This window comes from Hippocampus guttulatus, chromosome 16 (genome assembly GCF_054856545.1).
Source record: "Hippocampus guttulatus isolate MCC_2025c chromosome 16, RoL_Hgut_1.0, whole genome shotgun sequence".
NCBI lineage: Eukaryota > Metazoa > Chordata > Actinopteri > Syngnathiformes > Syngnathidae > Hippocampus > Hippocampus guttulatus.
The window spans coordinates 3,932,499-3,947,622 of NC_141276.1; the positions used below are offsets into that span (position 1 = coordinate 3,932,499).

The window sequence follows — 15,124 nt, forward strand, 5'->3', positions numbered from 1 at the left end:
AGTTTAGCTCGAGACTTCTACCTTTCTGGGTCGATTCCATCTTAACACGACAGTTGACTGCACGGTGTTTGTTGGTCTAGCTAACGAAGTGCGTCCGCTTGGCGCATTAAAGGAAAACACAAATATGGTGCAACGCGGTGACTGTAGAGGACAACTTTAAAAACCATTTTATCCTACATGGTGTACATGGTTTCGATGATGGAATTAAACGACAGGGATTAGAATAATGCTCTCATTGAGTTTCATTCAATTGTAAATATTGTCTGGTCCACAGATAGCTGCACTTGTTGCCCACTGCTGAAATAACGTCCATATGACAAATGTGCAGGAACATTGAGTGCCAATAATCTTTTTGTTTTCAAAACTTTTTTTCAAATAATTAGTGAATTGCGGAGTCACGTTTGTTTTGCATGGCGATATGACTAAGTTGTAACTGAGTGCATTTTTCTATAAAGTGAATCGAGGCAAGAAAATAAGTTTGTTTTTAGGTGATTGTTTCCCAGAAATCTCATCCATCCATCAAACAATACATACCAAAAAAAAGACCAAACCTTGGGTAAGTAAATTTACGCAAGTACGAAAGGGCACGCACGTACACACGCACGCACGAGCGCGCACACATACGCACGATCGTGAAACACTGCGACACGGTAAATCACAGTTCAGTATTTACTCCGCTGAGTAACCATGTGGCAACTACTGTGGCTGAATGCATGAATAAATTAAAAGGAATATTAACCATCAGCATGGGTTGCAGGGAGAGTGATAAAATACGCATTAAAATTGATTAAACCCAAATTCATCATCATTTCTGCTGCCCGTCCTTGGAGATGAGATTATCGACCCCAAATCCTCTTGTGTCCCATTTTTAACAAACCGTTTTGGAGCTTATTCAGAAAGAGTTTTGAGATTTACTCTTTATGCAAATTGCAGTTCGAGAATCGCTGACAATGTTCATACGCAAAGTAGGCTTCACTCAAAGAAACATTGCACAGGCGCTGTGGTGATGTTTGCGAAACGTGACAATATTGTTAAGTATGTTGATCTTAACTTGAGTCAAGATTTCGGTTTATACTATACACGTGACCATCATGCCGTTATAATAGTTTTGTCAGTGTGGAGTAGAAAAGTCGACAAACTGACTCGTCTGTGCAACCCTTCCTTTCCTACTTCAGCAAGGGGTTTGGCAGCATTATTTTTGAAAGCACAAAATAACATTTTGATGTTGTACTTATCACATTGGTCACGAGAGGGCAGTGTAGTTCTATCAAATGGCTCCGTATAGAAAGTTGTTGTGTTCCGTTTTCAAAACAATGCAAGGCACAGCTTTACAAAAGATAACGTTTATTGTTTTAGTATTAAATACAGAGCATATAAATGTATAATTTTAACGCTGTTTTTGTATTGTGGTTCTACAATATGTTTCTTTTCATGTACAGCCCACGGTGTCTACAGGAGATCCCGCTCCACCCACACAGTCTTCTTCTGCTCCTCAAATATTCGCTCTTTGACCACCCTGATGAGGTCATCCGTCCCGAGCCAGGCCTCCGGCTCCAGGCTGGTGTAGAGGCAAGGAATACCCTCCAGCTCCTTCTCTTTCGCCCTGCTTGACCTCAGAAACTCCTCCTCCGACTCCAGGCGCAGCGGTAACTTTCTGTGTGTGGACAGGAAACAGGAAGGAAACAACTCAGTTGTGGTAAGTGTTGTAAAGTTGTACACCTACTTTGTCTGATGAGAACCTACAATAAAGGTGTGTGCTTGGTTGTGCAGAAACTGTACCGATAACAAGCAGATATCAACATTAGGACCCTTTCTCTTTTGCATGCACATGCATACACAAAAGCCTACCTCAGCTTCTTGACATTTTTTTCACAGATCTTGACAACTATGATGATTGGGTAAATTTCCACCCTCAAGAGGTTTTTGACGCAGCTCAGGTCAGCTTGCAGTAGGCAATGTTTGCCCTGGTGACAGTGAGAAAGGTAAGAAGATGCAAATAGGCATTAAGTCACACAAATTCAAGCACAAGCAAGAAAATCTGGTCATGATTGGCCGTGCAAGGAACCTTGGCAGCGACGGCCTCGATGCTCTCTTTGGTGATGAATTCAAAAGAAGCACCTTTTTCTTTGCAGTAAACAAAGGACTCTGCACCCAGTTTCTGATTTGACTCCTCTTTGGATAAAATGTCTACAAAAAAAAAAACAGAAGAGGATAATGCATGCAAAGGGAAATTCCTGTGAATGATTGAGCAAATGTTAGCTGTATAACCAAGACATCTGACACGAGCAGGAGGAACAGAAAGCGGTGATGTTTCTATCTTGAGACATCCGAGCAAATATGTGACAGTAGTCAACTGACTTTTCAGCACTAACAGAGACGAGAGTGATGACTGCTATTACGTTTGGCCATCCTTTTTACAATTAACCGTGTCAATGATTGTAGCGTGTGAACAAATTATGAATCCGCTCACACCTCAAAAGTATACATACTGACCTGGTTTGCACACACTGAAGTCCATGGCACCCACCATGTTAACTAATTTCTGTGAAAGTGCTTTGGCTAAAGCAGTCGGCGCGAAGAGGACCGGTCTTCTCCTCTCGGTCCATTGAGGGGTGACATGGCTGTATGGGGTCAGGTTCAAACTCTTGCTTATCTCCCGTTCAGGATCAGCGGCGTCTGCTTGCACCAAAGACGGCACAGAGAATACAGATTGATATAAAAGAAGAACATGCTTTGCTATTGGATTATTCTCCACATATTCTTTTGGTGGTGACTACCGGCAGAAATCCCCCCGATTGCTGATTAAAATGAATTCTTGTTTACTTCTGATGTTAAGGAGAAATCTGTCGTGGTGAAACTATGTTGCTTCAGGTACCAGAAGTGCAAAACCTGAACCTGAAACTTTGATTCCAAAACATTGCACAACAGTCGTCTTACGTGTGGGAGTTTAATTGTGCTGCGCCATTAAATGGCACCTTCAGATGTTTCATATGACTAACAGGCCCTTTTGTTCAAGGCTCATAGCACTTTCCCACTGGATTTTCGACAGTATCGACACATTCTCTACCTCCTTCAGGACTCTCACAATTAATCATCAGCCGAAACGACAACAAGCGCTAAATTCCACAGTCCTCGTAAAATGAACTGCTCTGAAAGCTTGAGACGAATGTTAACTCTTTCAGGGACAGCGTCTACTACCGCGGACAGCTTATCATGTGATTTACAGCATGACAGGGTTTGACAAAAAAAAAAAAGCTGCATTGGCAAAACTGTAAATGTCCCAGGAAAGCTGTCACAGGTGACATTCGACGATCAGTATATTTCCGCGTGTGAGAAGTCTGGCTCCACTTTGCATCACTTTTTTTCCTCACCTTCTGCTCTGAGCGTGTCAAAGCCTTGCCCGGGGAGTGTTGTGCTACCGGAGGTGATGATCCTCACACGCTCGTGACTGTTCAGTCGCTTGTATTTGGTATCCGCCCTGCCGACGAGCTACAAAAGCACCAACACATGACAGTGTTTATGAATTTCATTTCAGTCCAGATACAGGATTCACGCTTCGTCACCTGCAGAATCTGGGTGAGGAAGATGCTGGCTCTCGACAAGCGTGGGCTTGTTTTGGGGTCAGAAGAGGGGCTGCCTTCCTCTGGCTGCAAATTGTTCTACATATAGAATATCTCCACTTATTTGAGTACAAGCAGTTATTGACAGTATGTACACAGCATCTGTCTATATATGTCATGTTTGCACCTTGACTCCACTTTCTCTCTAAAAATTAAATAAAGCTTAAGAAGAATTCACACTTGTGGAAATATATCTACCTTCATGTTGCGCTGCATTTCATTTTCTTCTTTGCTCCCTCGACACATCAACTTCTGTATCTTTATGAGGAGGAGCTGCTGAGCCCTGCGTTAACAATCACACACACACACACACACACAAATAGTTTCATTAAGATCTTGCCAACAGATTGCGTAAATTAGACGTAAAATCAGCGACATGTGCTACTGGCAGCTTTGTAATCTTCCTGAGTGTGAATACTTCTACAGGTTACAACAGGTGGAAACCAGTCTGTATTTAGGGTAAGTAGAAGTACAGATAGTTATCTAAAAAAAATCAATAAATCAAATCAAATCAAAGTTAGCAGTACTGATTCATCTACTGTACTTTCTACTGAAATGTAAAATGTAAAGCTCAAAAACTAAAATGTATGCATGAATTTTTACTATCAATTACGTTCAATACCCATGTTGATAAATGGCAACAACATAAGAAAAAGTTCCCTGCACACAAAATAGTTTTCTCACTTTTTTGAAATTGCATTGTGCTCATACAGAGAAGGGAAGGGAAAAAAAAATCACTGGACACACTTTCCAAACTTGTTACATTACACTAAGCTACAGAGCTCAATGACTCTTTTTGATACTATGCCCATTTGACACATCCGCTATCGTATCTGCTGAGCATCTAAGTTACAAGTAAAACCTTTTGACTTCTCGATAGTTTCTCATACCGTGAGTTGCTCGGCAGAGTCCCACGTTCCAGCAGGTCACAGCCGCTGTAGGGGTCAACGCGGGCACACAGCCACTCACATTGGCCTTGGTGCTTCGTGTCCAAAACGTGGACCACCTCATCACATTGCACGCTCAGTGAGCATAAGTCTAACTGGCTGGAGATGTTGAGGTTCACCCGGATGTAGAAGGAGTCTCCGGAAACCCGCGTGCCTTCTTCGAGGTCCCTCTGAAAACGTCGGTAAGCTGGGGTGCACATACAGCAATGCGATTCAAATATGAAAACCGTTCACTCTGAGAAGGATTACGCACTTACAGTCAAAGTTGGCTCGGCAGTGCAGCCTGATCAGTCCAGAGCAGTGCTTCAGCACCCAGAGGGCTTCCTCCTGGGTGCTGGTTTCCAACGGCATCCTCTGGTTCTCGCCTCGTATGCGCCCCTCAAGCTGATAAGACAGTCATATCGCAAGAGACAAAAAAAAAAAGTGCCACTGTGATGTGAGTATACATTTTTATTGGATGGACAAGTAAAGGGGAATTCGATCTTACCAACAAGAGGCGGTGACCCTCTCGCAAACCAGTCTTCTCTGCAACAGAGCCCGGCTGGACGGACGAGATGAAAATCCCGCTGTCGTTGCCCCCAACAAGAGTGATGTCCTTTAGCAGGTTTTCGCTTAATAATGTAAACTCCTGCACAGGCTTCATGAACGAGCTGACACTCGACAAGGAGGACAGAGACGGACGAAACGGCCTGCGCACACAAATCAACATGCACGCTAGAGCAAGTCTGTGAACTTGCAACAACGTGCGCATGTGCGTCACGTACCTTTCCAGAGAAAATTTCCAGAAGATATTGTTGACTTGCTCCATGTCGTAAGTGTCCATAACTTCTGATTGATGGGACGAGGACGACGAGTGGACAGAAGATGGGCCGCGCTTCACTCCCTCCTCTAAGGATGGATTTGGGAGGGGATTTAGGTCGAAAGATTGGCAGATACGATGGTGGAAAGTTTGCTCCATTTATATTTACCACATTCCATAGTGTCACTGTCAAAGTCCGAAAGGCTGGAAGAAACCAAATGGAGGACAGTATATGTTTTTTTGGCAGTTATATAGCACAATATAAAGTTGAAAAGGCATTGGAGATTATTTTGTCCATTAACCCCCCCGCCCAAAAAAAATGCAGAAATGGCGCCTTGACTACCTGCGGGGCTGGAAGTCATTTTCATTCTCCCTTTCTCGACGGTATAGAGATGCTTTCTCCGGGGGCTCAGGCTGCGTGGATTGGATGCTGTCGGTACGGTTACGCATCTACAATAAATATTGACAGAAACAATATGTAATACCTGATGAAATAGTTCAAGCGACTGATAATACGGCCGTAGCATCGCCTTTTGGGGTCGCCCTCACCATATTTAGCCTGTTGGGCTGTTCCGTCATGGAGTGACAGCGCGGAGTGGACAGAGAGGACAAAGTGAGGGCGGGGGTCAAGCTGTGAGCATACGCGAGGGATGCGGGGGCCACACTGGGTGAAGGAGGGAGGGAGTTGCTGTGGATGCTTGGAATCAGATTTTCAAGATGATCGCCCCCGTTGGCTGTCAACATAGAAAGTTTTTGACACGAACATCGTGTATTGGCACTTTTGATTGTTCATCGCGTGTTACCGGCAGGATGAGAAGGCTCTACGGAAATTGGAAGGTCTTTGGGTTGCCAGCTGGGAGACTTCGCTCTGTTCTAGAACGTCAAACATAAATGCCTTTAAGTATGCCGTCATAAATGGAGTGCGGCGTGTCTGCAGTTCATTTGGATGCAACGTTCTATGATCATCAACATTTTGAACAATCGACGTTGCCTGACCACTGCTTTCAGATTGGGTCTGCGTCTGAGCCGGGATTCCTCGGGTAAAATCCTTTCCTCTGGCGACTCATCACTAGACCATTCTGACTGACCCTGGCAGGGTTTAAGCTCCCGCTGAAAGAGGATGGTTGTGGGAACGTCCCTTGGTAAGCTCTGAGGAAAAGAAGAAGAAGAAAAAAAATCCGCAATGGTGGTGAATTTGTGTTCCCTTCATAAATCCATATGTCAAAAAATGTAAAACCTGATCCAAGGCAATGTCCTTGGAGATCCGTCGCATGCGAGACTCCAGAGTGACCAGCTGGGCTTCTTTCCGCACCATCTCGATCTGGAGCTCATCGCTCTTCTCCTCCAACTCTCTAATCTGCTTGCGATACTTGTCTTTGTCGATCAGACTCTGTGAGAACTGGTGCTGGGCATCGTCTCTTGCCTGGAATGCCTGTGGCACAAAATATACATGCAAGGTCACAGAAAAACTATGCACGCTTTGCGAGTAGACTCTTGGCATGATTGTGGACGTGCATTGAGTCACCTGGTCCCTCTCTTTTTCTACTTCCTTGAGCTGCATGGTGATGGTGTCCATTCGGTTGCGGTACATCTGACAGTCTTTCTGCAACGTGGAGCACTTTAGCTCCAGGTCCTCCTTCTCCTCCAGGTACTACACGCACACACACGCACACACAAACACAGACTATATCACTAATTTGTGAGTCGTGTATGTTTCCAAGATTGTACCATGTGGGTATTAGACGAGCTGGTCAAGGATTTCCTACTTATGCCCATATTTACTACAGTAAATGTGGGCATAAGTCGGCCGTATCTGTTTGTTACCTTGTCTCGCAGTTCCTCTGCCTGTCTGACTTCTTCATGAAGGTTGTAGAGGCGGTTGACCAGGTCCTGTCTATCTTCAAGCGCTTCCTGCCTGTCATGCTCCAAAATGTCAAGAATGTCTTTGTCCGATGTAGACAGAGGACCAGGCTGGGCATTCTAAAACAAAATATCCATTTAAACTGTTTTATAAAGAAAACCAAGCAGATGTTTTGCATTAAAAACTTGCTGAACTTTCTGTAATAATGGCGTATAGCACAGTGAAAATGTCATTGTCAATTTGAATTTGGAGATGTTTATCAGTTTGTGAACACATAAATACCCATTTATTGGATTTTTTTTAACGTTGTCTGATTGCTAATTACAAGTTAGTTAAATACAAGTTTGTCCACACCTGGATGATGGACTGTAGCTCCTGTAGTTTGATTTTGAGTGTTTCATTCTCCCTCTTGAGCTCAAAGATCTGCTCCTTCTTGGGGCGATTCTCGATGTCGTTCTTCAGTTTGAGACTTTGCTTCCTCTCCATTTTACACTCTTCCTCCATCTTGTTTAACCTGTGCTTAAACTGATCAATCTGTTTGAACGGAGAGAACACAGAAAGTAAGAAATAGTCAACTCTAAATTCCACTGAAGGCGACCTTGATCGTAATTGGGAGCCAATGAAGGTGCATGAGTGTGATGGTGACGTGCGAGAAAGTCAATCCATGTTGGCGAATAATCTGACCGAGTAGATACTGAAAGACAAGGGTCCGAGTACAGAACCATGTGGTACTCCTTGGTTGACTGGGGTTGGAGTGGATCGGGAGCTATCGATAGTGACAAACTGTTCTCTGGTGGAAAAGTATGACTCGAGCCAGGAAAGCATGGTGTCCAAAGTCAAAGACAATGAGGTCTTAAATCATCAGATTTGGCCACTCGCCACAACTTTTAATACACACCTTGTGTTGGATCTCTTTAGATAGCACCTAATAATGAGTAGATAGAGGTAATGTCATATCGCATAATAAGAAGTTGAACTGCAATTTATGAGATTTTTTTTCCTGGTGTCAAGGGCAAATTCTAGTGTACGTATGTATTTCACGGTACAGTCGCGTGTCTTTGGATTAGTACTTAAATGTTGACATGCAGACCTTTTCATCATTACCTCCAGCTGCAGGTCCCGGCTCCTCATCACCGCTAAGTTCTTCTCCTCACTCAGAGCGGCGTATCTCATGGCCAGTTTGTAGTTCTCATCCTTGACTCTCAGCAGCTCATCGCTGTAGGAGTTGCGTTCTTCTTTCATTTTGTTGAACCCTGCGGATCCACACACAGGTCGTGAGCACTGACATAGTGGCCCCAAAATTATTCCACTCAACTCCTCTTTATTGAGACAGCGCTTACACAAAGCTGCACCCCAAACTTAGATTTTTTTCCTTTAAAAAAACTATGATAGCTAGATAGATAGAGAGATAGATAGATAGATAGATAGATAGATAGATAGATAGAGAGATAGAGAGATAGAGAGATAGATAGATAGATAGATAGATAGATAGATAGATAGATAGATAGATAGATAGATAGATAGATAGATAGATAGATAGATAGATAGATAGATAGATAGATAGATAGATAGATAGATAGTCACACTATGCATTTTTTACAATGTAAAAATATTATGCACACTAAATTTATGTATTGAAACCGAGACAAGATGAGCAATAATGGAAAGAAATCATTTTCTGAAGCAGGACAGTGAAGTAGGAAGTCGTGCTTTTAGAATTGCACATTTTCAAATCCACCCTCACCGCAGACATTGGCACCTCAGCATCTTCCGAATAATACATAGCGTGACGGGCAAAATACCGGCGTCTGTGTTTTCTATGATTTAGATTCTTGTGCACTTGAAATATACAATATAGCAGCACTCCCTCACTGCATAGTTGCATAGTGGTGTCAAGACAAGGTGATTAGATGACTGTCATGAACTTTCAATCAAACATTAAAAAGGGCCTTTGAAGATCTACAATGAGAATAGGATTTAGTTTTTTTTTTTTTTTTTTTACTCTGTTGCGAGGTCTGAAGTTCCTGATTTACGAGGCGTAGTTTCTTCTGCTCATCCTCCAGGGTGCAGTTCTTCCTGCTGAGCTCAGCATGCTGCAGAGTCTTCACTTTAGACTGCTCCTGCAGCTTCATCACCTCGTTCATCAAGAACTGCGTCAGACCTTCATGACCCTCCTCGACTGCAGAAAAGAGGAAAAACTATGGATCAGCCTTTATTATCTTACATGTACAGTAATATGCAAATAACTCTGTAGCCCATTTTGAGATTATGCAAGAATGTTTTTGGAAGTTTCCTTCAACCCTTGAGCAAAGACGCGTATCTCACCGACGATGGTGGAGAAGCGACGTGTGGGGTTCTTCCCTGTGACCTGTTTGTAAAGTTCTGGATAGTAAAATTCCAGGCTCTCCAGAAACACCACATATCCCCTCTCGCCCCTTGAGCGCAGGATGTCAAGAAGGCGACCTGACGGGAGATTATTAGTACGATGTCATTCGTCTTCAAAAGTCATTCCGTATATTGTTTTCATTCAAGGTTAAAGAAAACACACACTTATCTGACTACATACTTGTGCGGTTTGCTTTGGAGACCAGCAGTAAAGAGTTGAGGATTTCATCTTCATCTTGCTCGTCCAGCACTTTGCACTGGCGAAGGTAAGGCGTGAGCTTGGCCGGAGAGATGATGCGACAAATTTCATAGCGTCTGCACTCCACGTTCTCCCACCGTAACTCGACATCGTCAAGTATCCCCGGTGTGCCGGTTTCCATCTCATGCGCCCTGAAAAGACAAGACCCCTTAAAGCACAGCGGTTGCCAAGTCAGTTACAGTAAAATAAAGCCAGGAAACGATTGCAGCGGAACTCAAAAAGACACGCCATAGTTTTTATGTTTTGGGATCGACAAATGATGATTTTTTTTTTTTTGTCCTTACACCAATGTCTCCAGTCAAGTTGTACATATTTTCTGTGTCCAAGTGCTTTTTTTTCACATGAAAAAAAGAGACTGCACCATCACAGTGTCCGTATAGGTAGAGAATAGCAAAAGGGCTGTGACTAACAGTGCGGCAACGCAAACAAGCTTGGCAATAAACGGCGACGTGACTTCCTTTGGAAAGCTAACAATGAGGACATAACACAAATGTGATCATTAGCATAACCCGGTGTGCTACATGACAGATATGAAAGCTTTAACTAGATCATATAGGCGACACAGGTATGTTAGGCTTCCTAATGTATGGCTTTGTAGTGACAACAGAAACTGTTTCCCCCACACAAGAGTTGACCAACGCATATCTTTCCATTTCACATTCATATTCGCTCTCTACTCCAACCAACATTTTATCCTTCTCATCCAAGCCATGTACAAATACGCACCGTGGCAGTCCGTCAGCATTTGCATAACGTAGCTGTAAATGTTAAACAAATGAAGTCTGGCTGATGTTGCCATGCATGCAATCCGTCATGTTTGCATACAACCGCCATTGTTTGTTCAAGTATAACGTTTCCGAATGCAGTATTGTTTCTACACCCTGGGGGTGGATAACATGTTATCAGTATCGAGAATTTAGAATCATCTTTATCGGCCAAGGATGTTAAAACAGACGGGGAATTTTTCCGTAGTAGCTGGGAGCCACTTGAGTATGACACCAAAGAAGCCACTTACAACATAACATCTCCCACCATGTGGTAATACAGATCTAATTGTGCAAATGATACATAGAGTCTTCAAGCAATATAAAATGTCCAGTCGCGCCATAATAATGATCTACAACGCTTTTGCAAGTGATGTAGTGTGACGGCTCTTTGACCATAAATACAGGAGAAATGTCAGTAAAGGCACATTCCAAAGTGGCAAGGTCACGATGAAACTGTGAATCAAACATTTTAAGGGGTTAATGGAGCAAGGCTACTGCAATCTCGTGGTGCCGTCCAATTTCCAACATCGAACTAAATCAATGATAAGTTACATTTAAAACGTAGCCTGAGGGGGGTAAAAAGAAAAAAAATCATAGACCACGTGTGCTGCCAAGATTTGATGCCGATAATGAAACCACAAAAGCACAGACCAACGCACACGTACGCTCACACACCCATGCAATCGTGCACACACCTCTGCAGAAACCACATATTTGCTTCCTCTTCTCTATTCTCTTATTTTAGAGTTTGTTGTTGAGAAAATTCTCCTTTGCTTCCTCCTTGCCAAGCCAGATGTGAGTAGACGCCTCATTTCAGGGGGAGTTCAGAGTCATTTACACGTTTCACTTTCATAAGCATCTTTTGTGAGGACATTTGCAGTGACGGTATCAGAAATAAACTAATAAGAAGGACCAGGTTTCAGCAAGGTCACAAGAAACTTCGCATTTCCTTTTTTTTTTTTTCATCAGAGTGCCAGTCACACCTTTTTGCGTCTGGCAGAACTTGGCTGGTTGCATTGCGAGCGGCATGACAATACACCTGAATCGGCAGAATAGGTCACCTATCAAATCTCCCTCATCAGTATGAGCACTTCTGGCTCAGGAGTGCTTCATGGATTGCTTGTTTGACAAATATCGTGATCAAACAGGAATCCATGTTTATTTTATTTAACCAGCAGGTCAGGTTGACGAAAAGGGGAAGGATGGAGCGTAACATTGACAGCCAGAGCTCACTATCGGTATTAATACGATTGCTGTGTGTGTGAGACCATCGTGGTGTCTGAATCTGATGAATGGGACACATTCCTCATTTTTGGTAACAAAACAAACAAGGTTGCAGATCATTGCTGGACCACTCATGTCCTCTAAACGGTGGTAATGTGAGATACAAACTGTTAAAACAAATCAAGAAGAACGCATTTCCACCATCCGTAGACATGGAATGCATGTGTTAAAAAACAAGGCAACATACTTTGCTTATCATATGTGTCGTGATCTAGTTTGAAGTGACTCGACGAATGACACAAACCAACCAGACCTGTCAGTAGCTACAAATGGTTGCTTGTTCCACCTGTACACCGCATAACTAATGATGCTTGACAAAACTTGAAATCCACCTTGATTCAAAAGTGAGTGGACGTCATGGAATCTGGAATTTGCGCTGTGTATGTCCACGTTTCAGATATGGTAAGGTGTCCAGCCCAGAATGGGACTCCCCCAAAATGTTCCTTAACAATCCATCCATCCATCCATCCATTTTCCGATCCGCTTATCCTCACAAGGGTCGCGGGGAGTGCTGGAGCCCATCAGCCATCTTTGGGCAGTAGGCGGGGGACACCCTGAACCGGTTGCCAGCCAATCGCAGGGCACACAGAGACGAACAACCATCCACGCCCACACTCACACCTAGGGACAATTTAGAGCATCCAATCAGCCTGCCATGCATGTTTTTTTTGGAATGTGGGAGGAAACCGGAGCACCCAGAGAAAACCCACACAGGCCCGGGTAGAACATGCAAACTCCACACAGGGATGCCGGAGCTGGAATCGAACCCGGTACCTCTGCACTGTGAAGCCGACGTGATAAAACCACTGGACTACCGGGCCGCCTGTTCCTTAACATTGAGAGGAAACAGCTGAGGGCATTCGTGCTTAAGATGGGCATCCCCTGAGCTACTTTGTTTTCAAGTGTTGCTTATAAGACATGATTCACCAACAATGTAGAATAAGTTCCAGCTTGGTTTTTTTTCGGCAGGAAGCAGGAAGAGCAATCATAAACAGTCATTCCCAATGCATGAGGAAATTAATAATAGAATTTTCTTAAGTCGACAATTTTACCGGACCTGAAATTGTTTTCCCGTAAGTAGCATTTAGAGGAAATTGTTAAGAGAAATCACGACAATTACCATGCAAACCAAAATGACTGCATTAGTGACGTCAAACTGAAGGAAAGGTTTCAAGTACTCCACGCTGACCTTACAGTATCCATCAATCCATACATCCATTTATCCTCACACGGGTCGCAGGTGTGCTGGAGTCTATCCCAGCTGTCTTCAGGCAACAGGTGTGGGAGGACAGTTCTTACTTCTAGACATATTTTTTATGTATTTTTTAACAGATGAGCTTTTCACTATTGTCCCAAAACATCCATGTCATGCACAGGCATATGGTGGCCTGGAATTTGACTGTCATCGATGTAAATGGTTCAGGTGTGTGGGAGCCATCATAAAGACTTCATTGTCCAAGCTTTAAGAAATGTGATATGCTGGCCCTGTGTATGGAGTCCAAGGGGGGGGAGAAGAGAGGAGTGTGTGAGCACTTGCATGTTTGTAAGGGCTGCGTCATTTCGAAAAGGCAAGGCACTTTTTACCAACATGAAACAGCATATCAGTTTACAAAGGGAATAGTCAGTGTGGCAGAAAAGTATAATAGTATCCCACTTGATTATACTTGTATTTTTCCACATATCATAGTCTATCTTTGGCAAATGTCTTCTGAATCAACTCTCGCCCCAAATGTACACCTGCGCCATCAAAGGATGGCATCAGCTATTTCCAAGAGTTTGGTCAACTTTTTACTTGCTGAATTGGGGTGTCAATATGAGGAACACCTTTACTTATGATGCGCTGAAATGACGAATTGCAAATATATTGTGGGTAAAGAAATACCTCGATGACAGTGTCAATCAAACGTGAGCATTGTAATCTTTGGACGGGCGTCCTTGTTTGTGTTTTCAGCCCGATTCGTTTGTGTAAGTAAAGCTCTTGTCTTGCAGAAATGTCAAATCTCATGCATATTTTGCCCAACCCTTCAAGCAGGCACTGCGGTCCGGCCAGCCTCCACTCGCAAAATTCAATCCAGGCGCCACAGCGATTGTTCATACTCTGCATTACGGTAATGTGTTCATTTTGATTTGAACTGGTTTGAATTACAGTATTGAGAACTTGTTGTTGAAGCCAGGCAATGAGTTGGTTGCGATTAACATGGACAGAAAAAAATCGGCCTCATACACGTTCAGTAGTCAACGTATTCAAGAGTTGGGCTTACCTGAGATGTGGACGATAAGCAGGCAGCACAGTCGGGTGAAATTCAAAGTGACGAGGCGTGCCACTGTGTGTTGCTGTTATTGTTGTCTTTGAAAGGGCACATATGCCTTTTACCCACTCGAAGATTCAAAAAGTCAACTTTGTCTCAGAGTTCGTCCAAAAAGGTCTTGAACTGAGAGCGTGTCGAATACAATATATAAGAGAGGGAGAGAGAGAGAGAGAGAGAGAGAGAGAGCGAGAGGGTTGGGGCGTGAGTCTTCGCAATGAGACTATCATACCTGAACTGTGTCGTTTCCTTTAATTATTTTATTTTTGTTTCAGGTCACCTTTTTCTTCCCTAAAACGTGCGGTTATAGTATCTATTTTTACTCGATCATTTTTCGGGGTTTTGTCACCTGTATTGGAAAGATTGATTACTATGACAAAACAGTATTCGAAATTATTAAAGCGTTCCTTCACTCATTATTATTATTATTAGTAGTAGTAGTAGTAGTAATAGTAGTAGTAGTAGCGGCAGCTGCAGCGTTTAAAGTCACACTCCAACTGAAGTGAGAGCCTTTCTCGGACTTTGTTCCTATTACAGAAAGTTCATTAAGAATTTTGCACATCATGCAGTACCCTTGCATGGACTGACAAAGAAGAATACACCATTCCGGTGGACACCAGCTTGTGAAGAAGCATTCGCTTATTTGAAACAAGCTCTATCACGTCCTCCTGTAATAGCCTTCCCAAACTTCGCCCAGCCGTTTCAACTATACACAGATGCCTCCTCACTCTCCAACGAACACTCCCCCTTCCGGTAACGACCCACCTTCCGGCTTTTCTTCCCCAATCACATGTAAGCAACATAAGAATATTTCAGGACGTATTAAACAGAGTATAATTAAGGTAACTAACATAAAAGAATATAATGCTTAAATATAAAATGATAATAATTAACAA

The 15,124-nt window shown here is 43.2% G+C and overlaps 1 protein-coding gene across 3 annotated transcripts; it reads right to left on the reverse strand.

Annotated features, from left to right (window-relative positions):
• Positions 1 to 1,327: 1,327 nt before the first annotated feature.
• On the reverse strand, positions 1,328 to 14,428 carry card11 (caspase recruitment domain family, member 11). 3 transcript variants are annotated; one of them, XM_086133813.1, is made up of 25 exons: positions 14,184 to 14,428; positions 9,794 to 10,002; positions 9,553 to 9,690; positions 9,230 to 9,406; positions 8,332 to 8,480; positions 7,582 to 7,761; positions 7,191 to 7,346; positions 6,892 to 7,017; positions 6,604 to 6,798; positions 6,363 to 6,515; positions 6,170 to 6,239; positions 5,916 to 6,100; positions 5,710 to 5,816; positions 5,536 to 5,570; positions 5,332 to 5,455; positions 5,055 to 5,256; positions 4,825 to 4,951; positions 4,511 to 4,754; positions 3,819 to 3,903; positions 3,564 to 3,659; positions 3,372 to 3,489; positions 2,494 to 2,679; positions 2,066 to 2,187; positions 1,849 to 1,964; positions 1,328 to 1,654 (listed from the first exon to the last, which is right to left on the reverse strand). In XM_086133813.1, the coding sequence occupies exons 2-25, from the start codon at positions 9,990 to 9,992 to the stop codon at positions 1,450 to 1,452; spliced, it is 3,495 nt and encodes a 1,164-aa protein (XP_085989939.1). In that variant the 5' UTR covers positions 9,993 to 10,002; positions 14,184 to 14,428; the 3' UTR covers positions 1,328 to 1,449. The 3 variants fall into 3 exon arrangements, with proteins under 3 accessions (XP_085989939.1, XP_085989940.1, XP_085989941.1); XM_086133814.1 differs by having other exon boundaries at positions 9,794 to 10,019; XM_086133815.1 differs by having other exon boundaries at positions 2,494 to 2,676; positions 14,184 to 14,425.
• Positions 14,429 to 15,124: the final 696 nt, after the last annotated feature.

What these genes read in the sequence shown, in the direction of transcription:
- card11 (XM_086133813.1), bottom strand. Translation starts at nt 9,992, where the DNA reads ATGGAAACCGGCACACCGGGGATACTTGACGATGTCGAGTTACGGTGG. An exon ending in CAGTGACACTATGGAATGTG is followed by an intron (nt 5,456 to 5,535) that starts GTAAATATAAAT and finishes ATCCATCCTTAG; the next exon opens with AGGAGGGAGTGAAGCGCGGC. An exon ending in AGGGTCACCGCCTCTTGTTG is followed by an intron (nt 4,952 to 5,054) that starts GTAAGATCGAAT and finishes CTGTCTTATCAG; the next exon opens with CTTGAGGGGCGCATACGAGG.